This window comes from Colletes gigas, unplaced genomic scaffold (genome assembly GCF_013123115.1).
Source record: "Colletes gigas isolate AHSC1104 unplaced genomic scaffold, ASM1312311v1 Colletes_gigas_Sc00011, whole genome shotgun sequence".
In the NCBI taxonomy this organism is placed as follows: Eukaryota; Metazoa; Arthropoda; class Insecta; order Hymenoptera; family Colletidae; genus Colletes; species Colletes gigas.
In genome coordinates this window covers 8777514-8805161 of record NW_025106640.1, presented here as the reverse complement: position 1 = coordinate 8805161, position 27648 = coordinate 8777514, and the positions used below count along the sequence as shown (strand labels likewise).

Sequence of the window (27648 nt, the reverse complement as noted above, 5' to 3'; positions counted from 1 at the left end):
TTCCTTTTGGTTTTGTTTCATCCATTCGTTCGTGCAACCAAATATATTTTGGATATTTCTTAGTTTCTTGTTTTAAAGGACAAGTACAAAATTGATTATAAAATGTGGATAATAAATAATTTAAAAAATGTTTGTTTAGTGCACGTATTAAGCGTCCGCCGGGAGAAACTTAAAAAAGTAAAGTAGTGAATTTTCGATCGAAGAAGCTTATAAGGAGAGTACATCAATAAAATAGTCAACATCGTCCTCCGCGGAAGTAAATATTCGATATTGCTCTACCAGTAGCCGGAAATTCGTACAAAGGATAGTTCAGTGGCATGCAAATACTTGAAGATACTTGGAAACTTCGATAAATATTCGGAGACGTCTATCGGATCAATCTCCGATCATCCGACACGATGCAACCGTTTTGCGATACAATTATTGTATCGGTTATTGTTGCACGATGTTATACACTCGTTTTAGCGATTTTTTTATTACGTTTTTAAATTCATGTATGCCATAGATACGCGTAATCGTGGCGTGCGGTAACAACATACGGTACAAAAATCGTGGGAAATTCTATTATGTATTTTCCCACATATTAAATAATATATGTCATCGATACAGCGGAACCCCTTTTCGATTGCGTGTACTTTTTTTTTATTTCGATCGCCAGCGTCGTTGCTAACGTATACAAAATTAAATATCTATATGTAGACATGTCGTTTGTTTTAGGGTGACTTGTATGTATAGTAGGACAATTAATTTTAAACTTTCGTATCGAAGGTTACATGTCACAATTAGGAAGTACCTGTATTCGTTAGGGCAGTTTGTACAACGATAACAGAATTTATTTATAGGTACCTTTTATTTTTAAATTACAAACGAACTGCGTATATATATTTATACATGTAAATACTATTGATCGCATGCTTCCGTGTTTAAATATTTATCGATCGCGTCTTATACAATAGTAAACGCAAATGTACTTCAATAAGTATTCCAATGACTGATACATTCGTTATAAAATATAAAACGCGCAAGTAATTTACAATTGCCCAGTCAATGAATGGCGAATATATTAGCATTTCGTATACGATAGATTAGAATATGCAGACTGCTTTATTCGGTTTTAGTATTCGATACATTTTAATGTAGGTCATGGCTGGCGAACTTGCGGCCTGTGGGTCGCATGCAGTTCCTTCCCCGCTTTGTCTATTCCGTTGAACAACCCCCATCATATCCATTTGACTCCTACATTTTACATTACAAAGAATACAATACATACATGGTGTTCCAAGACAGAGGGACTAATTGTTTTGAAACATTCTGTATATTTTGGACTTTAGACTTTGTACAAGTGGGGAATGAACTTCATACGGCCCGTAGCAGGAAGTTCGCTGGCCCTGATCTATGTAATGAATAACTAATACCCGACCTATGAATAAATTTTTACCAAAATGTTTAAGTGGTAAATTTCCAATTTGTATTTACATATTAATTCCTAGAAAATTTATTTGATCAAAAACTTATAAATGGTCAAGAAAACATTTGTTGTGTCATTCGGGAAGAGACTTTGAACAATGAAAAAATTATTGAAATCGATGCAGTAGTTTGTGAGTGTTCACCCCCGAACGCAGCCTACGAACATGCACGTTAAAAACGTCATTTTTGTCGAAGGTGCATAATTTACCCCGCACGGTCATACGTCCCCCGACGATGGCGCAAGAGGATGAAAACGCGTGTCGCCATCCGCCGGCTGACGTCGGCAGGCAGCATAACGTATTCCCGATGCCGGAGGGTGAGACGGGCGGGTAATTCCCTCCAGATCACGCTACTCCAACGAATAGTCTTGTAGCGAAGGAAGAGGATGAATAGAGAAAGAATTGGAGGGACAAAGAACGTTAGAAGAACGCAGACGCGGGCCTGTTCGTGACAGCGTGGTGCGCCTGTGCGGATCATGACCGGGCTGGAGGGCGAGAAAGAGGGTTACGAAGGTAGGGGAAGAGAATGGAAACACGGTAAGAAGAATAGAGAGAAAGATAGATGAGCGTGACACGAGAGAATTATAATAAAGGTAGGGAGAGGGAAGGAGATGCACTGAGAAAAGGAATATACGTGTAGAGGAAAGCATAGAAATTACAATACAATAGGAAAGCAACAGAAAGAGCGTTGGATGAAGATGGACAAAATGTTATGAGAAAATACACGAAGTTACGCGGTAATTAGAGGCGGCAATATAGAATATACATAATAAAACAATTGGCATATAGGATTAGATAATGAAACGAGTAACGAGTGGAAAGAAAATACGGATAAAAGGGTGGATAGAACTGAGAAAGATAGCATGCGAGACGTCGCCGCAAAAAAGAGAGAGATGACCAGTGTAAAACGATACAAGGGATAATAGTGGGGATGAAGCAGAACAGGCAAGAAAGGTGGCGCTCTCGGGCAGTCTGGCGTCGTCGGCCGACGGGTACGTTGTCGGGTTGTCGTTATTTCCAACCTACTGTCGTTTCATCGTATTTGCGGCCGTGTTCCAACCGCGATATCGTCGGTTTTATCGTTCTTGAGGACCATTCTTTCAGTGTCGTAGCAAAGTTTGTAATAGTATTAACGGTGGTAAGCAAGAAAACTCGTTACGCCGGTCGATGAGCTCCTTTAACCTGTGCCGTGGGGAATCTCGCGTACGATGGTCGTCGGCCGATTCGAGGGGTAATAAGGTAAAGTTTCATCGTGAGAGTTGCACTCGCGAGTTATTTAACGTGGACTGCTTGTCCAGGCCGGTAGCGGATCGATTTTCACGAGGAGTGGAAGCGGGTGCTGTATGAGAGGGACAGAGTGAACGAGAGGGCAGGGTGCGGAGTGAGAGAGAAGAATGGTAACAGCCAGGAATTCAGTAATGCGTGTAGGGTTTTGCCATCATTTTCCTTTGTCCTCTTACTACCCCCTTCCTCTCTTTCTCGTGTTTACCCCTCGTTCCTCGACTCGCCTTTCGACCCTTTGTTTCGTAATTTCTGACGCCCGAAACGTGTTTTTTTTTTTTTTTTAGTCCACTCTATTATTACATTCTCGGTTTCTTATTTCATTATTTTTCTCCACCTATTCCGCTCGGTTGCGCTTTCCTCTTTCATCCGCGTGCACAAGCGCGCGCGCGCGCGCGTATATTTCGCGATCAGAGGGACACGAACCCTTAACTGGAACTTGGAACACGCTCCGGTAACACCGCATCGACCATGTTACCGTAGATTGATCGTCGGGAAGTATCTTAGGTGAGACAAGTAAAAGAATCGGGAAAGATTGTCGGACTGTTCTCCCATCGATCGTGTTCGATCGCGCGGATACGTTATTTCGTCATAGAATGTGCTTTCGAATCACGAGAACATCGAGAAAACGAGGAAGAGGGTTTACCAGCTCGTGCGAAAAATGAGAGACTCCACGGTAGATTAATTTCAGCCATTGTACCCTCCGTGCACGAACGCGAAGACAAAAGCACTTGGCGGTTCAGAGGACCATGGATTTTCGAACGATTACGACTTTATCGTATCGCGATCAAAAGTGAGAAATCGCGAGTGGAATGAGATCGAACGATCACGAAGATGCTAATGACAAGGACGATTAAACGGATTATTACCAGATGCACGGGTGCGACGTTTAGCGACCTCTGCGTGCCGATGCACAACCAGTAATCGCTTTAAAAGCGTCCTAAACGAATTAGAATTCGTTGACCGGAGGAAAGCTTGACGCATCCGCGAGCACGAGAAACTCGTGGAAGAATTGTGCCGAGATGTGTGCAGATACGCGTACCGTGCCCGTAATCGTGCAGAATTTTCAGTGTGTACCGCGTCTCTGACCCTCTTCCGCCCTCCGATTCTCACCGGTCGATAGACCCGACTCGACGTGGGTAACTCTCTCTTTCTCTCTCTCGCTCCAGCGCGACTCCTGTAACGAACAGAGACGCCAGCATAAGAAACAAGGAACGAGTAAGATACACCGAAAATCGTACGATCGCGATTGCATATACGGGACACGGTGGTCTCCGCTGCGTTTCCGATCGATATACACGGTCGTCGAAGTGCACACGTAAACGAGGAGAACGTGATGATAAACAAAGTGACGGTGAAAAGGTTAGCACGGTGATAATTTGACCCTTTGTTTCGTAAGGATCGCGGACTCGGGACCAGGGAGGGATTCGAGGCACGGAAAAGGGAATTTCTAAAGCTCCGCGACCCGAATTAATCGGTACACAGAACACACGTCCGAGTTAGGATTTCCGGAAGGAAACGGTGTTTCTTTGCTCGCGATGGATCGAGGGCCCCTCGGGCAATTATGCTTTTCGACTTCATCCGGCGGTGAGTCAGCGACAGAGAACATTATGAGTGTTGAACGATGCAAACAGATGCGTGCGGTTAGTTGAACGCAGAATGAAATTTCATTCCGTTTAAACGAACGGAAACGGATGGCGCTCTTGTAACAAACGAGCGAATCTGTCTCGAAGAATTTAGGATTTGCCTCCTCCTTCTTTTGCAAATGAATGACGAATTTATGACGAACGTCGCAAATTCAATTAACGGATTTGTGCAGAGAATAGCGATGCAAATGTCTCCGTGTTTTTCGATTAAGCTTTCCGCCAGCGAGACGAACGGAAACAATGTTCTCGATGCTATCGTTTTATTTGCGTTCGTTTTATCCAAATCGCGACGTATTACTACCTTTGTTCGTGCGTTTAAAAGGTTAGGCACTGCGTGATGGGAAGACGAAGGTAATGAGCCAAGTTGGCACTTTCATAGGAGGAAGTAAAAGAGGTCGGTGCGATCAGAGCTTTCGGAACATAATAATCAGGTTCTGAGGGAATTCGTTCGCCTACCCTTTCTCGAGATGGAGATTCGCGCGGTACGAATATCGCGTTGGTAGTTTTTGTTTTGCCGCGAAGACAGCGAGTTCATATCGTGAAACCTTCTTCCGCCGTGTCTGCGGCTTACGCGACTTTCGTTTGATGCGATTAAATCCTGGATACGTGCGCGACGAGTGCACCGCAACAAGTAATCTCGTAGGGTCTTTGTAGTGCTTCGAGATTATACGCTTACGTGCCGGTTTGTTCCTATTCCCCTGTCTTCTCGATATTAGCCCCCGTTATTCTTTCATTACACGTATGTATCTCGTTTCACTTTGTCATCGCGACATTTTTCTCTCCGAAGAAAAAAACCCGACTGCTCGCTTCGCCCCCTAAAACTCTTCGAGGCGTAACTTAAACCGTACGCTGGCGTCAAGTTTTATGAATTTTTCTCCATATTTACGGTACAGAGAATATTCATGTTTTTAGACAAATTCGATAATACGGATGAAACATTGGTAACAACAAGAAAGACACTGCCTTTTTAATCCACATAATAATGTCCTCACAGAGTAATAGACTTGTAGCGCAAGTTGGAGCTCTTAAAGCATTGGCTTACTGAGAAAGTGACAGAGTCATTTAACCGATCCTCCAATTATTTTCAAGAGCCTAAGTGTCCATTATGTCCAAAGTAACGTGGGTGAGTTGAAAAAAAAAAAGAAAGAAGTTTAACCATGTATACGTACACGAATCCAACATTTGAACCTGCTTATTATAATCACATTGTTCTTTCGTAGTAATTTTACTTGTTACGTAATCATTTTATCCCGAATAGTAATTGAAATTTTTAATTGGAATCTAATTAACTGGAAACGCGATCGAGGTAATTTACGCGTCTGTGCTTCTAATAGCTTAACCGTCGAGCTACTTTCTAATTTAGTGCAGTGCAAACAATGAAGTTATCGCTCATCGTGCCCCCTCTGTTTGATTTTCTACATCGTTTTATCGTCGTTAAGCCCTTGACATTACTTTCATTTTTTTCTCGTTATCTTGAACATATATTCATCGCGATGCGTGCATTTTGCATAAATATTCACGAACGCAGCGGCAATTGTGCCAATTCCCTCGATTCATTTTCACGACGATCGCGCGACGAATAATCCTTTATTCGTTTTTTTGTGGACTGTTCGGGGAGAAGTCTCTCAGGAGTCTGTTTCACCACCCGGTATCATTATTCATTCCTAGTAAACATCTCATTATGACATCAGTATTCTGTGACGCACGTCGACAATATCAATTGTTCCGGCACGGAATCATCTTACGTATCTTCGATCGTGACGTTTACGACATGGAACGAATATGCACACATACGTGATCTATACTTTTCAAAAGCGCGACGTAAAACGCTCGGTGCCGTGCATAGATCGTGATACATAAAATTTCGTCTACATTCCTCGAATTAAATTAATATCAAAGTTCCGATAGAAAATATTTTTTTATTAATCTGATTCTTGAAGCGTTTATCTTTTATTCGATCGAGAATGCTTTTCTGTTTTGTTTGGCGTGTAATTCTAGCGGCGAAATCGCCGAATGGGAGGCGTAGAAAGCCACGATGGCGTCGGTTTGTCTCGTCGGCCGTTCCTTACCTCGACAACCCTCCATGTCGTGGGGTGACGACCCTGCACGTCTGGCCAGAGACTCCCGTGTATTTCGTATTTATTATTTATACGTCGCCAAGTGTCTACATCCGGTGGAAAAGCGCGGGGGATCCACTTCGTTAGAGCCGCCGTATCGTGCTCTTCGCGCAAAATTATACAATTAAGAGCTTCCCGGCTTCTTCTTCCAAACGAACGAACGTTAAATTCAACGCTAATGCGATATAACACGACAAAAGATGCTACACGCGTGTTTCATAAAATAGATTCCATTATCTGAATTCAAAATGGTATGAAATAAAATAATAAAAAAGAACGAATTGAAATATCAGTAAATAAGATGATTAATATTACGTACAGCAAATACTACTTGAAACTATTACAGTCTGAACAATTGTACCGATTATTTACGAAACGTAATCTGCTTTAGGGGGGATTAAAGCACACAATTTGTAGGATTTCTGTCTTAATTATTTACGGTTCTTCGCGTTGGGTAACATCCGTTCGGGAAAGAAATCGTTTGATTGGGAAATAGCAAATGCCAGTATTTATATCTAAATCACAACTATTTATACCTACACCCGTCTGTTGTGTTTCATTTATTATTTACGTCGAACGGAGGCGCGCACCCTACGTAAGTCCAGAGGAAGGAAACCTTTATAAAAAATGTAACAGCACGCGTGCAAAACGCGATATCCTGCGTGAAGCATTCTATTTCTGTTTGTTGATCGTTCCGAATCGTACAAATGCTCCTATCCGACTCATGGTTGCTCAAAGGCCACATTTATTTAACAAAACCAAGTATTGAAATTGATGTTTCGTCGATCTCCGACGTTAAATATTTAATGTTCGCCACGAGCAGCCGAGGGTTAATATTAATCGCGAAACGATTTTGTACGATACCGACAATATTAACGTCATTAAATATTGGTAGAAATCGCGAAACACGCCAAACTGTATATCGAAGAGCCGAAAAAGAACGTTCCTCGGTGGAATTTAGATTCACCGATTAGAACGAAACTGCGTATTTATAAAATAAAGGAATTTTCTGGGGAAAAACGATACGCCAAGTGCGTCCATGCTTAATTAATTCTCAAAGTCGATTATCTCGGAAAGGAAGCCCCGTTCAAGAATTATGTATCCCGCGAATTCGATTTAGTTTTCGAGATAGAAAGTCGATCTCGACGCACCCTGCCTAATATCGTACGCGAAATCTACTTTCATTTGGAATTAATGCGCTCCATGTTGGATAACAAGTTTCACCGTTGTTCGTTCACAGATGAGAGGTAAACTTTTCCGTTCGATTTCTATACGAGGGTAATCCATATGGATGGAGCCAGCGGAAAGGGTTAAGGGAACAAGAAAATCGTCGTTTCCTTGGTCTCCGGCTCGGCCCCTCGTCGGATCGCGTACGTCGACCAGGGCCAGGGTTCATCTCTCCGTGGCCAAATGTGAGTAAATCTATTCTATTGTCGATCCTCGGCTATTTCCTCTTCTTATACACGGTGTTCCACGCGTCTAGAAAAAGCCTATCTCGATACCAGATATTTCAAACATCAAGTACGCGACGAATAAATATTTATCTGCATACAGGAAGTAAACATATTTTAACGAAACAAAACATTTTCGTCCTATTTTTGTCCACGGAACGTCTTGCCAAAGTTTATATCGGAATCCGTTGTATTTCCTGCATGTTTTCCATCGTGCATATCAAGTCATAAATATGGACGACGAAGAACATTTATTATACTAATTTCTTTTCCCTCGGAATAATGATCGTTTCAGCAATCTAATGACGCAAAGAAATTCATAATTCGATGCATGGAAACGTTCCGGAACACGTTCGTTATTAAAATGATTTCTATCGCATTCAACAAACATTCTCAAACGTGTATTCAATTCGCGAGCGTGTTCGTGTCGATAGAACAGAAGTTGGTGCGTTTCCTTAATCTGTCTGCGTCACATATTGGCAAAGGTAACAATCTCTTGGCAAAATATCTGAAAAGTATATTGTACACATACAATAAATATGTATGATTATATAATTACTTGTCAAACATTACGCAAACACTAAAGTTGTTACAAATGATTTGCAATATTGTAACGTGCAGCAACACAGGATGTTAGTGGGATTTCAGATTGATTAGTTATTGACATTTAACTTTTTTTATGGGTATTTTTTTATGCAACACACCCACCCAAGCAACCGTACTAAAGGTTTAACCTTAAAATGCCACACCGGGGTACAGTGGACCCCCAGTCTATTTGTACACAGAGTGACATTTGGGTTCCTTCTCCCACGATCAGAAATGGTTATGGTACCAACGTTATGGTCGGTGTCGTGTATAAATTTTACAATCTTTTCCTTTCATCAAGAAGTACACGTCCACGTAAACTTACTTTGGCTCCCAATTGGTGGATCGTCGAGTATTGCCATCGTGTCTCCGATGGTATGAACAAGTTTTTTCGCGTGGGGTATACCACACAGTGTCCTCGTACGTTTCTTTCCTCGTCTATTAATAGCTGTAAGGTCTGTGAACTGTCTTCTCTGTCAAACGTAACGGGGCACCGAGGTTTGCCTTAAGATTTTTAAGGCATACGCGGTCCAGGTTCTTGCGATCGATCGTTAAAATAGCCAACTTTGATCGAATCGTTTCGAACGGTACACTTTATCCGCGAATATATCGGGCAACATTTACATTTACGAGCAATGTTTTTCAATTATAAATACAAATATAAACCTAGGACCATATAGAATGGAACTCTGAATACCATTATGCAACTTGCTACAACTTTGTCGAGGCCAAATGTTAAACAGCTTGTGTTTAAGATGTAAAGCCAGTCTGCGAACTTATTTAACCTCAAGAAGCCAGTAGAAAGCAAACTATAGTAAGCCTTTATAAGCCCTGAATATATGTGTATTTTTTCAAGCAAATTTTATATTATTACGTTACGGAATAGATTATTCTATTTTATTTAGTCTACCATTGCTGTAAACGTTAGCCAAAGAAGCGAGTCGATTGATAATGAGCCTCGTATCAAGGTAAATGCACCAATAACAAACATTAATTATTATTGAGTATATGCGCTGGATAGAAATAATATTTTGACTAATTTATATTATGTGTACATTATAATATGCCCTGGCGTCTTAAGCTGCTGAGTTATTGGTATATTTGTCTTATGAGAAACACGGTACAGTGGCGTGCAAAAATTTTTGAACAATTACTTTCATAGTTATCCCGCCGAGAGAAAAGTGTCCCCTGCAAATGAAATAAACGTTTCTGTTACATATTTCTGCCTTGTAGCTCATTGTATGTACTCTACTTCACCGGATTAAGGCCGTCGCATACTTAGCAACGCGACACATGAACAGCATTAACCCGGAATCGACACGTTCGCATTATTGTATACCATGTGGCCCAAATAGTGTTGCCAGATGTTTTCTCAAAGACCAACGAAGATATTGCCTTTATCGTGTTTTTTAATTAAACGATCCAGGGGGTTAATCTTTCCATTTACGCGAAAACAATTCTCGAACCATTGGATCCACGCTCGGTCGTTTATTCGTTACGTTGGCGGTCTTCCTACGAATGATTTAATTCTTTGTTATTACGAATTCATCTCTCGATGAAGATACGTAGTTTGTACGCCACTGTACGTCCCTGAACGATATATGAAATTTAATTACATTGTTGAAGAGATATCGCGTAACATACTAATTGAGAATTTTTAATAAAAATGTAGGGCCTGTCACGGCTCCGTGAGATCGTATTGTTGAATCAAGTGTTTTTTAATAATGTCTCGTGCTCCTGAACGAGGACAAAAGTGCAGTATATGTTTGCTGTTCGGGTTACAAGTGTGCAGCCATGTTTACAAACCGACTTATCTATAGTAATCTCGTATCGTGATCATCGTATTAAACAGTTTGATACGTAGATCCAGGACTGCGCAGCGGGTCAGAGTTAATTCGAAACTCGACAACGGTAATTGGTTAATTTCAGCGAGAACCGCGTAGAAAAGTATTCGATAAGTAATTTATTTAATATTTAACCACTAATTGTATTTGAAAACGCAAGTTATAGATGGAAAGACTGGCTTCGTTCCCATCGTGATTATGACACAAAGTCATACTTTATAACTTCTCGTAGTAGACAACGATAGTATCTTCTTAATGTTCTTGTCAGCTATGACTGTCAGCAACGACAACACCGCTCATGAACGTTGACATCTGCAAACAGTTATGAAATATTGATGCACGTATGTATAGACTTCATGGTGAATGTTAGATACCGTATAAAAATTGCTGCGTTGGCAACTCGGGGCTTTCCATTATTGGAGAACTGAAGAATTTTAATAAATAAAAATTGTATCGCATTTAAAATTTTACCGAAATTAAATTAATCACGTTGTTCTCGCTGAAAGCAGTCGATTGTTTTTGTCGTTCCATGGATGAATTTTGCCCCACTTAGCTGCAGAGTAAACTTCGAATGGGGTAAAGCAGGCATGGTAATTAGATTCAGTATGATTCAGTAGACTTTGCAAACTGCTTTACCATTGTACCTATTTGTTTCGCGTTTATTGTGATAACGCAGTTTTGTCTCCTGCGTGCTATTTATGCCGGGAGTATACATTTGCACGAATAACTTCTACCACTAACGAAAAACAACGCCTAAAAGATCGGTATCGGTTAATTTGGTCTTCCAGTTTTGATATTTGTTCCCATCCCCTATCGTAATTAACCATGGTGTTCGAAACTGGTGCCGACACTTGGTCTCTATCGTTGACCGGTGTTAAAAGGCTGCGAAGATCCGCGACCTTCGACGCGGTAGCCAGCTGCAAATTGGTCCTTGGGCCAAAATGAGTTTAACATGCCTGGGATAAAGGGTTGAACGGTTGGTCTCGTTTCAGAGCGTTAGCGATCAACGTCCAGCGATGCACGGGAGCCGGTTCTCGTAAAACCGAAACTGTGTTTGGCGAATTGCAACGACTCGGAACTGGTCGGTAATCGCTGTCGGCACCGAGGATGGCGAGGAACAGCGGCACTGCAAACGCATACCGACGATGCACCGATTGCACCGTGGTCGTTCATCGCGATGCCGCTGTCGCAGCCCGTAGTACGTCCCCTCGCGAATTACGATCGATCGGAATCGGGTACGGTAGAAACGGAAACGGCACTGGTACCTCCGGCAACACCAGCTACGCTACCAATTTCGATCAGGGAGAGGGCACGGCCGATTAGAGTCGTCTCTTTCTATATAACTGCCGAGCAGCACGTGATTCATGTAAGTCTTGAACCATTGATTTTTAGATACGCGCGCAATGTATTTATTTTTACCAAGACCCATCGTCCACCCACTCTAACAGCCCCTTCACACGATACGATTCTTCTTCATCGAATCGGTAATACCCAAAACAACAGGCGCTACTCTCGATAATATGGAATATGTTGCATTATCCATAACACTAATTTTATTTTAAAGTTTCTTTAAGAGATGCTCCTCATTGTTGATTCCACTGTATATGATACATGTATGGGATGTTTCACGCAACTGGCCCAGGCTGTAATATGTAAACCCGAAGCATTAATGTTAAGGATTATTTCATTAAAGTAATTGTTCAAAAAATCGCCACGTAACTACCATAAGATTATTTCATATTAATATTTAATTAAATTCGGTAAAACCGTATCGTGTGAACGGACGATACAGCGATCTATTTGCCATGTTTATTGGACCAGATGTACATATAATCGATAAAAATGTAGATGGATTTAAATGGCTATCTCGCTGAAATCCGTAATGACGGGAGGATTTGATTTTGAAAAATACATGGAAATTATTAGGTATTTTATCCATACAATAATCCCTCCTATTTCATATTTCGAGGGTTCGAAACGTAAATAGACCGTTCTCCACTTACTACTAATTATTTACTTACTACTACGAGTTATTTGAACAAGTTTTATATCCATTCGATGTGAATTATAATTTTATTCCGGAATCTAATACTCTTTTGTGGAAATACAAACTGACCTAACGTGGCATAATTCAAAATGTGTCGTTCTCTTAGATAGTAACTCTTCGTTTAAACATTAGAAGTGACGCCGGGTGCCATATGGTATACTAATTTTAAACTTCGATTCATAAAATTTTTACGACAAGTAGAAATATCCTACTGGTTCGATCGTAACAGAGAAATCGCTAGTTTTTATCACGTGTTACTTTAGTAGCTTACGCGCGATGCGTAGGTCCGTCGGTTAATTGTTTTTTAAGTATTTAACAAAAATTTTAGGAGCATCGAACTGACCTTGACGGAACATTGTTCTATTTAAGCAAACAGGTTTCGATTCGATAGTTGTATTAGTCATTCATTTTCGCGAAGGCAATGCGATAATATTGTCGTCGATTCTACGAAACGCTCAAAGGTTCCGGGAACACAGCCGTCGAATAGATTAGATTTTAGTCGGTTCTATTGGCTTTGTTATCAGGTAGTGGAATTTCTTTGGTAATTCACGATTCTACGAAACGTGTATTCGCGTTACGCTTAATTCGATGACACAAGTGTTACACCCATGTAGCGTAATACGATGATTAACTGTCAATTAAAGCCATTGTGTGGATATAGATAATACCATTACCATTTTAACGCGCGAAAAATAAAACGCGAGACCATTAAATGAGCCCGCAATATTAGAAGCTTTATTTATACCTAAAAACGTTTGAACAGTCTGTCGTATTTTGTACAATCACCTTGTGTTTCTAGGAATTATTGAATATGTTGTGCACGTTTATCGATCACAGCTTATCGATTAGATATCCAGGCAGAATTATATAACGAAACAGTTACAGTTTTGAACTTAGTATCTTTCTATCGTTAATATCAATAGCCGAGCAAGTCGTTGTTTAGGTTGGTTTTCTGGTTGGTGGGGTCATTAGCCTGTCGCTCTTATCGAAAACTGTTGTTTTCAAAGCGATCTGTTTCAATGGTTCGAGTTAATAAAATTTCTTGTCGTAAAACGTGCTGCGAAAACTTCGAGAAAAATTGTTTTGTCGCTCGAAACAACCGGGGCGAATGTAAATCCGTGGAAGTTGTTCCTTGTCCGGGCTTTTTAACTTTCGACGAGGTCTCGAGACAGGAATAAAAGGGCTCAAACATGGCCAGTCGAGATCGCGCGTGGAACGAAGTTAGAATTATGCAACAGCTTAAGCTAGCATGGTGATGCAACCTCGAGAGAGAGAGAGAAAAAAAAAATGTGCAATGAGTGTTTTATTATGTAATTGCATCGACTGTAAAAATTGGACGCGAGCGATGATTCAGGAATGATTATCGTGATTCTACGCGTTACGTACGAGGCTCATTCGGTTCTTTGATTTACTTTTTTTTAAATAGAAAATCAGACCGATGAGAAACGCCTGATTAAAACACGGTAAGAAACGACAGGGTTTGTGGGACGGCTTGATATATTAATCTTCAAAAACGCCTATTAATTCTACGATCTTTCGCTTTAATGAAAATTCTTCGAGCTGTTATGATTTTTCATAACGAAACACGTGGAAAAGGACGAGCGAGAATTTTTCAACCGGACTTTCGTTTATGAGAAAAACTGCTTTGAAAGTGGTCGCGCGCTGGTGCATTCGACAAAGCAGACTCAGTGGTTCTCGCGCTCTGCCGAGCAACGGTAATTGATTTTCAAAGTCAATTTTCTCGAAAAGGAAGCCTCGCGCGAGAAACATTTATTCCGCAGTTTCGACTTATTTTTTAACGAGAATGCGGCTGTCGTTCGTTTGGAACCCAACGATATTAAAGTTGCCGCAAAATTCGAGGAAAAAGCGAAAGCAAACTTACGTGCTAAGAATTTGAAAATTTCTATAAATCGAAAGATGAAAATGGCTGATTATTCCGTGCAGGAGATAGACGGATTGCTTCACGCTTTCCCCTTCCTTCGTTTTACGCCTCCATCGCTCAATATCGTACAACGAACCAGGTCCGCACAATATGTATCGGTTTTTTTGTTTCGTAGGCCACGATAGAGAACTATGCGAGGACCTTGACATATTCGTTGGTATATTGCTCGCTACTACACGCGCGAACGCTCAAATAGTGCAAACGACGAATTATCGACCACATCGCGACTGTTTCTCTGCGAAACAGACGTTAGAGGCCCTTGACAAAGAAGTTATGGTCGTGGTAAACAGTTTCGTCGCGTTTGGGTGGTGTTGGGCATTATTCGAACAATTTTATCGCAATTTTTATGAACCATACACGAATGTACAAAAATTACATAACAAAGTACAGGAAGTTATCAGTTATAGATATTGATATTATGTAATAAATTTTCCTACCACATTTTAATAAACGTACGAGTTGGTCGAGTTTTAAATCCTACACAGTAAACTTATTTTGCAACAGTTTTTACACGATATGCAATCTATGCTAATAACTTCGTATATTTTTCTTATGTAAGCACATTGTCCAACCGCAGGTTTTTATCGTTTCACAGTCGAGCACATTTATATAAACGTGCTCGCTTTTTCTTACCGTTTTCTTTAATAAAAATACCGGTTCTCAGCGTTTAGCCCCGAGAAATTGGTTAAAAAGCACCGATACGAACGATTTGGCTCCAATCAGGATGTTACGTTAGAGGGTGCACTCCCAAACTTGGCACACACTAACGGGTCACCCCGTTAGTTATAGAAGCGACACGTGCACTTGACTAACACGTCGTATTGATTGCTTTGGAACCGATCGTCCCGGTGTAGTTCGTTACATCCGCCTGTATATTTCGTTCGATCGAACGGTTCTCATCTCTCGTTCAATCGGCTGATGATCACGGTTCGTTTCTGTTGCAGAAATCGAGAGGACGAGTGAATCTCGCGGAATGGATTTGTGCGGGGTCTACTTGTCGCAGCTGCGAGCAATGCTCGTGAGGAATCTGCTCCTGAAGAAACGAGAGAAGCGGAAGACTACGGCGGTACGTACACAACTTTTCATCGTTGCTTCCTCGAAAATCGTAAAATAGATCCCGCGAGATATAGTACGTTCAAGGAGAATTTATCGACGTCCTTGGAACCGTAGAAAGTAGAACGATTCGCAAAATTTTCGTCGAATATTTTACGAAGTTGCTTTTAGTGTCCCTTTACGCCTCAAAAATCGATCGCCAACTACAGGTAATTTCCGATTATCCGGATAACTTGGGACTGGGGCAATGCCGGAAACTCAAATATGTTGGATAATTGTAATATATCTATATATAGAGCGATAAACACGAGGAATATAATCATAGATCTCTGGCCACACATTATACTTGCAGTAAAGAATTTTTTCCTCAAAGATGCGTAGGATTTCGAGGGTATGTGTATTGACCAAAAATGTTTGTAATCGACCCCTGCAGCTAAAAATAATTTTTTTAGAACGATTTGAAAAAAATTTTTTTCTCCAAAAAATGTACAACTACCCCCTGTCGATTTTTCTTAAAAATATGTAAATTCCTACGCTTTATTAGCCTGTGAAGGTTCTCAAACATTTCAAAAAGGTGCAATTGTTTTTTCCAGATACACCAGTGCATGAAACTGCATACAATTATTTTCAGATTATCGTTCGATACGATATTTTTATTCATCGATAATTGTTTTGAAAGCGACACACTTTGTATACGTTTGATGCAATATCGTTCATCGAGCAGGAACTGTTTCGATTCCTGAACGACGAAGAAATGCAAAGTAACGTCTCGTCGGTAATGAGAGGAGGATGTTTTATAAGACAGAGTGTACCACATATTACTACACACGTATTTTTATTCCGCTTTATGTCATCGGCGAGGTTTAACAATTTTATGGTAGAAGATATTTTAATCGAGTGACTCGCGTTAGGAGGGCGGGGCTAAGTATAGACGCGAATACTTATTTTATGTATAAATCGATTTTCTCTGCTTCTAACGAGCTATATTTAGGTTTGCTTTTCCCCTCTGCCCCCTTTGGTCGACCCTTTATCCCAGAAAATTGACGCAGAGGTTTGACGAGCGACGCTGAATTGTTCGAAATTTGATCATGGAAACGTGCTCCCCCGGGAGACAGGAATTTTTTTTCAAATTGGAGGTACATTGTTAAGCTGATACCTCAAAAGAGATTGAAAATATTCGGTGCAATTCTACCTCGCGAATAACAATTATTTTTACGATTTGGAAACTTTTTTTTCAGAAATGCGATATAGTAGTTGGTATTTCGATATTTGGTTGTTTTATCCAGACACGAACATTTGTCTGGATCTCGACAAATTGGAATCTTCTTAAGAATAGTACTCGAATTAGTAGAGTACACAACTGCGGAATGTTCTAATATGTAAATGAATGCCTGTAACCGTAGTCGAGGAACCACAGAATAAACATTTCGCTGGATAGCGCGGAAACGTTTTGTAAATCAAGAGTTATCTCGGCAATGTTGATACCCACGAAGAAGGAGCTTCCGAAAATAGCAACGAAATTATATTCCGCCCGGAAGAAGAGTTATTGAACTCGTTTAGACATTTGGAGAGGTATCCGAGCTAATAATAAAATTAATCGGAATTCGTTTGTAACAGCAATTGTTACGCAATTGAAATTTTTGAATTTAAATCACTTCCTCGGTAATTAATTAAAATGGCCAAACATTTCGATGGATAATGCGCAAATATTTCCCAAACTAGAGCAATGTTGGTGTCGCCGATGCTCGAAGAAGGAGAGAAAAAGCCCCGCAGCTCTCGCGAGTGCCAGCGAAATTATGTCTTCGCGAACAACAAGAATTATCGTATATTTCTACCGATTTGGAAGTTCGCTAGGAAATCCGTACTGAAATATAAAACAAACGTAAAGGAGCCTCGTAAGGCGAATCGAGTACGTATTAGACGAGAGGAAAAAAAAGGAAAAGAAACATGTGGACGGTCGACGCCAGCGTAGATTTGAATTTGCCAACAACAATCGCGAAACTTGGGAAAAGAGAGAAAGAGGGTGTTCGCAGACTTCCACGAATGGCGACGAAACGACTGCGTTTCGCGGACGGGTCACGTTTGCCAACCGTGAGGGCGTCTTGCCAATTCGTTTTCGGCGGATGTTTTTGCGTGCCCATTTTGCTCGGTGGAATTTTTCTGTTTTCCGCAACTTTCGTCTCGTTTTTCCGTTTCCTTTACGATCTCGATCGGATCGCATCGCGAACCAACCCTCTTCGATTAACGGTTCGCTTCAGACGATCGTCCACGGTGAAAAGTATTATAAAAAAACGTTGCTTTCGTCTGCGTGTTTCTTTTAAATCGAGCAACAAACGAAGCAGAATGCATTTATCCTCCTCCTCTAGCGATCTTAAAATAAAGTCGATCGTGGGATCCGTCTCGTAATTTCGGTGATGATTGCGCGTGTATTATTCTCCGCGGGATGAAAGGATGACGGAAGCGTAGACGGATCTGAAGATGGTTACGCAACTACGAAGAATCTTTGTCCTTTTGGACCTGGCTGTCGTGTAAAGTATCGTGCGAAGTGAGAATATTAAACGGTACCAATTTTAATATCAAGTACAATAGAGGATAAAAGCTCATTTCTTTCGAGAGATCTTCTGCTTCTCTCTCCCCTTGAAAATGGCGGGATCTAGGACGTTGATCGGTCCGTTGTTCCACATCGAAGTGGAAATGGTCTCGACGGGTTCGACGGTAGAAGGCAGTAGGTGTGGACCAACGAGGAAGTAGACTTGCTCGACCCACGTGGGCAGTGGAACAGCAGTCACGCAACACTGCCACATCGGTAGACCAAGATGGACGATCATCATGCGAAAGTACACGGTGAAATTGCCCGCCAAGTGGTACCATCGATCCGCGTCTTCTCGATGCAACCAGACGCTCGGTGGCTCTTGTTCCGGTTTCGTACGGTACACCAGATAAACCTTGGCCTTTCCACTACCCGGGAAACATCGGCCGATCTCGAACATCTTGCAGCTACGCGAGTCGTCGTGCGGAAGAGAAACCGCGTCCTCGAGGCTGGTCGCGCTTCCGGGTTCCGTCTCTGGTCTCTCCGGATCGACTTCCTGTTTCGTGGATTCCGCTTGCGGCTCTTTGCCGTTGTAACGTTTCAGGGAAGAGAAACTGCCGATTTCCATGCGACCCACCGAGAATTCTTCGCCTGCGAAACCGTGAAATTACTCGCACTGCGGTATTTTCCAAAGCGGGGGAGTAACGTCTATTTGTATCATTTTTAGAAGAAAAAAAACCTAGGAATTTTAACATTGAATAATCTTTAATTTCGAACGAATATTATATATTGTTTTAAAAAGTATGGTCGTAGAAATTCTCTTTTTTTTAAGCAAGATATTCTCCGAAAAGTTTGAAAACCACTGCCATAAGGTTACGTCATCCAATTGGGGACGAGTTGTACCTCGTGTTTCGTTGAAGATAGAACGAAATTGTAGAGGAAAATGTTCAATGGTATAACAAGGTCTATCTTCCTACGACCTCGCTTTTTTCCGAGTGCATCTGTGAAGTGCAATTCCACTTTGTATTAAACGAAACTGTATATCAATTTTTTTTTTTTTATTCTTGTTGCCTTGTTTGCGAAAATATTAGGGCAAGATGCCCAAGGAATGTAATAATGGAAAAGTATCGATGTAACTAATTATGCCTCTGTTCTCGCGTATTTATCCATGCATTTCGTTTGCAATTATTCTGTTATCACAACCGGCACGTTGAACATGGCGACAATCCAGGTCACCGAAAAACATTAAAGACAAAGACATTCTATTCGCCCGAAATAAATGGCTTTTTGATTTATGAACCAAAGACGGAACGAAGAAACGACTGATAGCAAAAGTGAAGATATTTGTATCAAGCATTTTTACACCCTGGTAAAAACCTCGAATTATTAGCCCTCTCGATATTCTCCATACCATCGAGGGGTGCTTGAACGATCCAATCTTGACTTGGAGTGCTATTTCGTGGATGATTTCTTGGGTTTCATTATTCGGTTCGAGTGTATAATATAATCCAGCAGCTCGGCCAGGAACTCTAGTCCCGGAAACACGGGAACAACAGAACGATAGTATTGATTTCTCCCGTTTGAAACGATACGAATGGAAGTACCGAGTGATCGTTAATAATTTCTGATTAATAATCGGCGGGAAATTCCATGGGACAGAAACGCCAAGAGGAAGAACATATGGCGCGGTTGAGACCCTAACAAAGGGAATAGTGGAAACACGTGGATAATTATCTTAATGGGTTACCTGCTATCTCGAGGTTCCACAGAAGCTGAAAGCCGTCGATCGAGAGATAGAAGTTCCGAACATCCTCTGGGAGAAGGCAGCAATGCCTTTGCTCCCAGTTGACGATGGTCGTCAACTCGCATCCGTTTCGCCTCTCTACTCGTACATTTTTCACGTACGGCACGTTCTCGAGAAACTTCACCACGCCCAGCGTCAGGTTCTCGTAGAAGGAATCCTCGGTAACGACGTCCACGTAGAAGGACATGTCAGCCTCGTGGAAAAGGGGCCCTGTCGCGATCAAACTCGAGTCTTGGACCGACAATGTTCGTGAAAATTTCCCTCCCGTTTCGAAGTATAATTTTTAAAACTCTGAAGCGTCTGTTTTATTACCAATTTAAAAAAAAAACAAACCTTTAAGCAACTGTACCTACGATGTTTCGTTAAAATCAGTCCACTTCGCTCGCGAGGCGAACTTCATCTTCGAATTCTTCGGTTACCCCCAATCGCCCTTAACAGTTTACACTTGCTCCCCGTTCGGAATGTCTCGATTCCCGAATATTGTCAAAGTTCGCGACGGGATCCCGGAACGCTTCTAATATTCGTGGAATCGAGGACAGTCGTCCCCGATAAGCTAAAATCGTACGGTTTGTTGATCGCCATGGTGACCGAGTATCAAACCGAACCTCCGTGTCTAACTTTTCAGCATTCGTCGACGTTGGGCCGTCCGTATCGAACCGCTTGCGCAGGTTGCACGACAGGTGTGGGAGAGGGTGCAGGTGGACTAATTATTATGCACGCACGAGAGAGTTTCTTTTCACCGGTGGCCCTACCATTTCGAATGCGGAATAATTATATAGAATTTTCAAGTTGCATTATTAACTATCAATCGAGGGCAGCAACGCCACCGGGACCAATTCTGCCGGAGTTGAAAGCTTGCCGGATCTGGAGCAAAAAATGTCTCCCTCTTTTTTTTATTTTGTACCCCACGCTTCGCGTCCGTTACGTACATCGCTAGAAAACTTTTGCTATACGGCGATATTCGTTGATATTTTTTTCAGAATAATTCCCCGTAGCAATCAATACGTTCGTGCATACGGCTAAACCGGTCATTAAACGTTTCCTGCCATTTTTCCTCCGATGGATTTGCGCATTGTTCGGTCCCACGATGCTGAAAGCGTTTTATTCCTAATTTGGGACAGCTTTCGCTCGATAAAAACAAATATCAAGCAATTACCAATCCTCTATCTGCGCGCCATATTTTCCTGCAGGCCGTGTTCGTCGATAAGTTGGAAAAAATGCATGGAACTTGTTGAGTTTAGGATTTATGGTTCCTTCGATTTGTTTGTTCACAGGAGATTTTCCTGCCCCTTTGCACCTTAGGCGTGTTGATCGTGGTAAAAGTCTTGCCACCGAATCCGAATTACCCTGCGATGACAACGCAGAGACAAGAGGGTGGGATTTTCGAGACGTTCAACGGGTACAAGAACAACACGGTGGCTGTTGTTCCCAACTCGACGGAAACTTTGGTACACATTAATAAAGAATTCACGAAGGAAAGAGTAGAGTAGAATTTTAAGTAATTTTCCTCCATTGGTCCTTTTTTAGAACTTTTTGAACTCGATGAACGTCCTGTGGTTGTCGATGTGGGATTATCCCGGCAAGCTTCCCCTGAATTTCATGGTGTTCGACACGAAAGACGATCTGCAAGCGGCATATTGGAGAGACCCTTACAGTGTACCCATAGCAGTCATCTTCGAAGACTCTCAGCCTATATCTCAACGTCTCCTGTAAGCTAATTGGATCAACCCTTTGCGGTCCAAGAGATTTTTAATATTTCTTTAATAATCTGGCTCGACGCGGGACCGCGAAAGGTTAAATTTGTATTCGTATGGTTCCTAGATACGAGATAAGAACTAATCCTTCGTACACGAATCCACCTTCGCCGACCGAATTGTATTCCGCCCCAGTTACTTGTCGAAAGGACACGAGCCACTGGATGGGTGGCGTATTGTCGATAGAGACTGGTGGATCATGCCCCGTGAACAATTACTTGCATTCTGGCTTCCTGGCGTTGCAATTGATAATGGATATTACAAAGATAAGAGTACGTCTTTAATGCTCCGTTTTACCCAAATACAAATTTACCGTCGACAAATGCACGATACTAACGCGACTGTGTACGTTTGGCACTTTGCAGCTAGACACAGGAAACAATGATGTAACCGTACCGGATGTTAAACTCGAGATGTTCCCAAAGGAAGCCTTCACTGCAGGTGAAATTATTGTCTTAAATGTTTGAGAGATTATCATCTTCTTGTACGTTTTTGCACGATAAGTAATAAATACTATCTACCTGATATTAGAATTAAACTTAGTAGACTAATGATTATAGAAGAAAGAAGGTACCTTTGTTTAGAGATTAAATTTATATTTAACACGTTGACTGCCATAGCGATAACTGGGTGACCGGACTAACAAGTATGTTTAACGGTCAACGTGTTAAAAAACTTTTTTTTTTTACTTTGTTTCGCGGGCATATTTCTAAGAATATGTTTTATTTAGACTGGATGCTGGCCTTTAGAGTTGTTATACCTCTCTTTATGGTTCTGGCTCTTTCGCAATTCGTCACTTATCTCCTGATTCTGATAGTCGGTGAGAAGGAGAAAAAGATCAAGGAAGGGATGAAGATAATGGGCCTAAAAGATTCTATCTTTTGGTAGGTTTGCAGTTTACGGTAGCGCAGCTTACGAATTCTATTTTTTACCCTTTTTTTTTCAATAAGCAACGCATGTTTAATGACACGTGTCTTGCATGAAGCAATCGGTAGAAAAGTTCACGCGAAAGTTTACGAATATGCCCGAACGATTAAGAAATAATTTCCTTTCTCGTTTCAGGTTGTCGTGGTTCATTATCTACAGCGTCTTTGTCTTGTTGCTATCCGCCGTTGGGGTGATACTACTTTTTACACTGCAAATGTTTCAGCACACACACTTTCTACCGATATTCCTTTTAGTAGTGCTCTACAGTTTCTCCATAATCATGTTTGCTTTCATGATAACGCCTTTCTTCGACAAGTCACGGGTAAGCATTCGAACGACGCTTGTGCCGTTATTATGTAAATGTTAAATTAAACAACCGTAACTCTGTTTTCCAGACCGCCGGTGTACTCGGCAACTTTGCAGTGACGATATTAAGCTTGATGTACTTTATCCAAGTTTTCGTGAACGACTCTAGCTCAATCTCATTCTGGGTAGTCTCTCTTCTCAGTCCAACGGGCGTTGCTTTGGCAATGGATAAGGTTTGTATCTATTAAATGAAATATTAACGCAAAAAAGTGATTTAAGTAAAAGACTTGACGTTCGTTTCTGCAGGCTCTTGTGTTGGATTTACAAGGAGAAGGGGTAAACTTTGATAATCTTTGGTCAGGGCCCGGTATACCGTTTGGCGGGAGTCTCATTATGATGACTTTAGACATATTTCTGTACGCCTGTTTAGCCTACTATTTCGATTCCGTCATACCTAGTACGTTTACTCAAATATTTTTTACACCCTTTGATGCTTCGCTGGAATTATAAATAGAAACAAATTAAATATCAAACGAATGTTTATCCTAGGTGAATATGGAATAAAAAGAACTCCCTGGTTTTGCTTCACGCCGAGATTCTGGTGGCAGAGGAAGGCTCCACGGGTGGGTTTAATGCATAACAATACAATGTATCGAATGCATAGGAAACTGGAAAAAATTTTGTTCACAGTCGTATTTACAGGTACCGTCGTCTAATGGAGAGTCGAACTCCTTTATACCTGGCGAGGAGACCAATCGTGATATCGAGCCAGTGGTGCGAGAAATGAAAGGACGCGAAGCCATTAGGATAGTCGGTCTTTACAAGTCCTACCAAAAATGTCGCAAGCCGGAGATCAAAGCCGTGGATGGCATTAACCTGACGATTTACGAGGGACAAATTACAGCAATACTCGGGCATAACGGCGCTGGGAAAACAAGTCTCTTCAACATACTGACTGGTTTAACCGCGCCTACCGCCGGCACTGCCTTGATTTTCGGTTACGATGTCAGAGATTCCAACGACATGCAAATGATTAGAAGCATGACCGGCGTTTGTCCACAGCACGACATCCTCTTCGATCTTCTAACACCAAGAGAACACCTTGAATTCTTTGCTGCTGTACGCGGCATTCCAAAATCGATGATCGAGCACGAGGTACGTGTTCGGTCTTCTTGTAACTTTTATCATTTATGAATCATCTCATTTTTCTTGCCTCTGTAGTACAAAGCAAACTCCTTTTTTTATTCTTTTTTTTTACCATCATTAAATTAATCTGCGGACAATTTGTTCCGTGATCATCCTCAGGTGCAGAAAACTTTAAAAGACATCGATCTGTACGAGCAAGCAGATACTTTCGCAAAATATTTAAGCGGTGGTCAGAAAAGGAAATTGTCCGTTGGTATCGCTATTATTGGCGATCCGAAAATTATTATCCTCGACGAACCCACCGCCGGGGTAGATCCTTATTCCAGGCGACAGATGTGGTCTTTTTTGCAATCTAGACGTCACGGGAAAGTGATTTTATTGACCACGCATTTTATGGACGAGGCGGACATATTAGCGGACAGGAAAGCGGTTATCAGTAAAGGAAAGTTAAGATGCTGCGGTAGTTCTCTGTTCTTGAAAAATAAATTCGGCATTGGATATCATTTAACGTAAGTCGGAAACATATTAGAGTATTTCCTTGAAAGATGTCAAGAAACGCTCAAACGTTTCTTCGTTGCGCTATAAACATGTTCGATAACGTTTATATCAGGCAAGTGAATATCTCTCAAGGAAGTAGTTGGGAAGTAAATAACACCATGTTATAGTAAGATGTGTTTTGGTACATTATAAAAATACTACACAGGTTGGTGCTCGAAGGGAACGCGAGAGAGCATGCCATTTCCAGATTAGTAAGTTCTCACGTGTCGAAGTCGGAGAAAGCGAGACGCCATGGACGAGAATTAAGTTTCATTCTGCCACACAATTCCGTCGAGAATTTTGCACCACTTTTCTCAGCCATAGAACACGAGATTAGAACTCGATCGAGTCGGTTGGGCATTAGCAGTTACGGGGTCTCTATGACTACTTTGGAAGAAGTATTTCTACATCTAGAGAAAGACGAGGGCACAGAGTGCACGATGGATAATTTGTCGAAAAAAATGGTGCGTAACCGTGCACTAAGCAGGTCATTGTCGTTGCAATCCAAAAGCACTTCTTATCAAAGTTTGCAGAACGAAGGTGTCACTGTTCAAAACGATGGTCAAGGAAAAGGTGTGTACATTTTTTTTAATGTATACCAAGTATTTATATAAAGTTTCAAAATTGCATCTGATTGCAGGCGGAGGAGATTTACCAGATGGAGTTCATAGTGACAGAAACCCTCCTATTCTCGGCCTCGGATTAGACCCCATAAAAATCCGGCCTAATTTCCTACAAATCCTGTACGCTATGCTTCGCCTAAGGATACTAAGGCTCTTTAGGAACATCCAGTTACTGTACTTCACTATCGTTGCGCCTCTTTTTCTGGTAGTCCTTGGCCTCTATTTGAATAGCATTCAAATGGTTGAGATCAAAATGCAATCTCTTAGATTGAATACCGGTACGTCGTGTCTTTCGTTATTGAAGAAACTGTTTTTTATATTTTTATAAATAAAGCGACTACGGAAAGTAGTGACAAGGAGAGTTCACGATTCGGACGAGGAGTTTTTTAACACTTTTGATAAGCTCGTCTAGGTCTTCAGCTTTCCTTGCGAGAATGTTCGTTAACGTTAAGACGTATGTACATATCTATTTCTTTCCATTTTGATAGACACGTACGGCAACGAAACGAAACTTTTGTACGCGAACAATACCGACTACGACATCACGGACTTGATCGAGGGAATAAGTCAAGACGTGAAGTACATTGACGAATACTACGGAAACTTTGCGAACTTGCTCAAAATTGCACCGCACATGGCAGCTTTAAATATTAACGAGTACAGCCTGCAGAAGCTCGATTTGACCGTTGCTTATAACGACACTACGCAACATTCCCTACCAATTTTGATAAATCTTTTATCCAACACCTATCATAGGTAAGATCAGAAGTTCAGAGAAATATTCGGAATTGAAATATTCACTCGTAAGATTTATTGTTTCCTGTTAGGTTGACCTCGGACAAAAGTCATTTAAAACCAATCGAAGTTAAGACACATCCTTTCCAGCAGACTTCCCAACCGCAGGAGTTCAATATCGGTACAGCTAGCTCTGCTGTATTCATCGGAATGAATTTTGTTCTGTTGCCAATAACTCTAGTTGTAGACATGGTCTACGATCGAGAAGTAAGATATCTTCATGGGGATTGTATATAAATAAACAGAATGCAGCTGAATAACATGCACGAGTGGGCAATTCTTCATAAGAAATTACATCCCGCTTGTACATGTTATTTAACCGTATCCCATGTATAATTTCATTAACTTTTAACGTTATGTACCCGTAGATAAAAGCGAAGAATCAACTTCGTGTGAACGGTTTGTCATTCTCTATGTACTTCCTGACATACTTCATCGTACTTGTCGGCCTGATGATGTTCATTTGTCTCTGCATTCTCGGCATTATATTTCTCTTCGATGTGCCTTCGCTTCAAGAAATACCAGCACTGATCACCCTCGGCGGTCTTTTAATGCTTTACTGTCCGTCGTCCATTCTATTCTCAACGTGTTTAAGTTACATTTTCGACAAGATGGATTCTGCCCAGAGTATTTTGCCCAATATATCAACATTCTTCGGGCTAATACCCTTTATACTAGTCACGATTCTTGACATGTTAGGTCTCAGTAAGTAGCAATCATTTCTGAACAGATCTATTATCAAATAGACATTTCTATACTTGTAAATGTTAAACATCGAATAATCAATTTTCAGGTGGTACCGCAGCATTTGTTTTACATGTAATCTTCTCGCTATTGAACACATTGTACGTGCCATACGCTGCGGTGTATTACGTAGAACGAGTCCACTTGATGTGCTCCATTAATGCGGCTTGCCATCATTTGACTATGTCCGATTATCTGACCACAGAAATCATTTTAATGGCCTTTGGCGTACTCCTGCACTGTCCGGTGTGGTTCTTCGTGCTTTTGTTATTGGACATTAAAAAGAGCGGTGGGAACGTCAGCGATATCTTCAAGCATTTCCTGGTTAGAATATTCTTTACACAATCTGTTAAAGGTGTTCCGTTAACGGGTTGGTTGCCGCATATCTAAAATTGCATTCGATACTAAAAGTACTTTTTATGCCCATAGCGCAATGGTGGTTCCGTTGGCGAGGAAATAATGGAGAACTCTGACATTGGAGAACACGAAGACGCAGATGTTAAAGCCGAGAGACAAAAAGTTTTCAATCTGATCACTTCATCATCCGTTCAAGAACCACCTGTAGTTCTAGTACAGGTATGAATCGTTCAATTGATTTTGTATTATAGTATAATTATAAACATAAAATTGCAATTACATTGAAACGTTGTATCTGTTAGAATTTGAGAAAAGAATATAGACAAAGGGAGTCAGGATCGTGCAGTTGCTGCTCTAAACAGGAAGAGGAAGCCAATCAAATACAACGAAAGGTTGCTGTAAGGAATCTCTCGTTGGCGGTCGAACCGGGAGAAGTATTTGGTTTATTGGGTCATAACGGCGCTGGAAAAACTACGACAATGAAGATTATCATAGCAGAAGAAGCAGCCACCCGAGGCAGGGTGCAGATCGGTGGTCATAACATTAATTCCAATATGGCGGAAGCTTTCCGACAGATGGGATATTGCCCCCAACACGATGCTCAGTGGAAGAACATTACAGTCAGGGAACATTTAGAATGTTACGCTGCGATACGCGGTGTACCATGGGGAGATATCAGCAGGTAATTTATTC

At 41.3% G+C, this 27648-nt stretch overlaps 2 protein-coding genes across 7 annotated transcripts in view; one reads left to right on the top strand and one right to left on the bottom strand.

Annotated features, from left to right (window-relative positions):
* The first annotated feature begins 1961 nt into the window (after positions 1-1961).
* Positions 1962-27648, top strand: part of LOC122398468 (ABC transporter A family member 1-like) — a 31632-nt gene continuing 5945 nt past the window's right edge. Inside the window, exons 1-24 of one of the 6 annotated variants that reach the window (XM_043398338.1) lie at positions 2356-2705; positions 7751-7922; positions 11383-11756; positions 15324-15445; positions 21041-21214; positions 21294-21475; positions 21588-21792; positions 21886-21961; positions 22251-22404; positions 22583-22769; positions 22843-22986; positions 23060-23210; positions 23303-23376; positions 23444-23908; positions 24059-24408; positions 24603-24900; positions 24970-25009; positions 25077-25337; positions 25548-25815; positions 25887-26061; positions 26223-26559; positions 26648-26922; positions 27028-27174; positions 27258-27637. In XM_043398338.1, the coding sequence (XP_043254273.1) occupies positions 15353-15445; positions 21041-21214; positions 21294-21475; positions 21588-21792; positions 21886-21961; positions 22251-22404; positions 22583-22769; positions 22843-22986; positions 23060-23210; positions 23303-23376; positions 23444-23908; positions 24059-24408; positions 24603-24900; positions 24970-25009; positions 25077-25337; positions 25548-25815; positions 25887-26061; positions 26223-26559; positions 26648-26922; positions 27028-27174; positions 27258-27637 (4436 nt within the window). In that variant the 5' untranslated portion in view covers positions 2356-2705; positions 7751-7922; positions 11383-11756; positions 15324-15352. Of the gene's footprint in view, positions 1980-2355; positions 2706-3802; positions 4110-7750; positions 7923-11382; positions 11757-15323; positions 15446-21040; positions 21215-21293; positions 21476-21587; positions 21793-21885; positions 21962-22250; positions 22405-22582; positions 22770-22842; positions 22987-23059; positions 23211-23302; positions 23377-23443; positions 23909-24058; positions 24409-24602; positions 25010-25076; positions 25338-25547; positions 25816-25886; positions 26062-26222; positions 26560-26647; positions 26923-27027; positions 27175-27257; positions 27638-27648 lie in introns of those variants that run through there. The other 5 variants (XM_043398334.1, XM_043398332.1, XM_043398337.1 and 2 more) reach the window with 5 other exon arrangements.
* On the bottom strand, positions 16686-19953 carry LOC122398473 (tubulin polyglutamylase complex subunit 2). The gene is made up of 2 exons (XM_043398345.1): positions 19710-19953; positions 16686-18613 (listed from the first exon to the last, which is right to left on the bottom strand). The coding sequence occupies exons 1-2, from the start codon at positions 19951-19953 to the stop codon at positions 18033-18035; spliced, it is 825 nt and encodes a 274-aa protein (XP_043254280.1). The 3' UTR covers positions 16686-18032.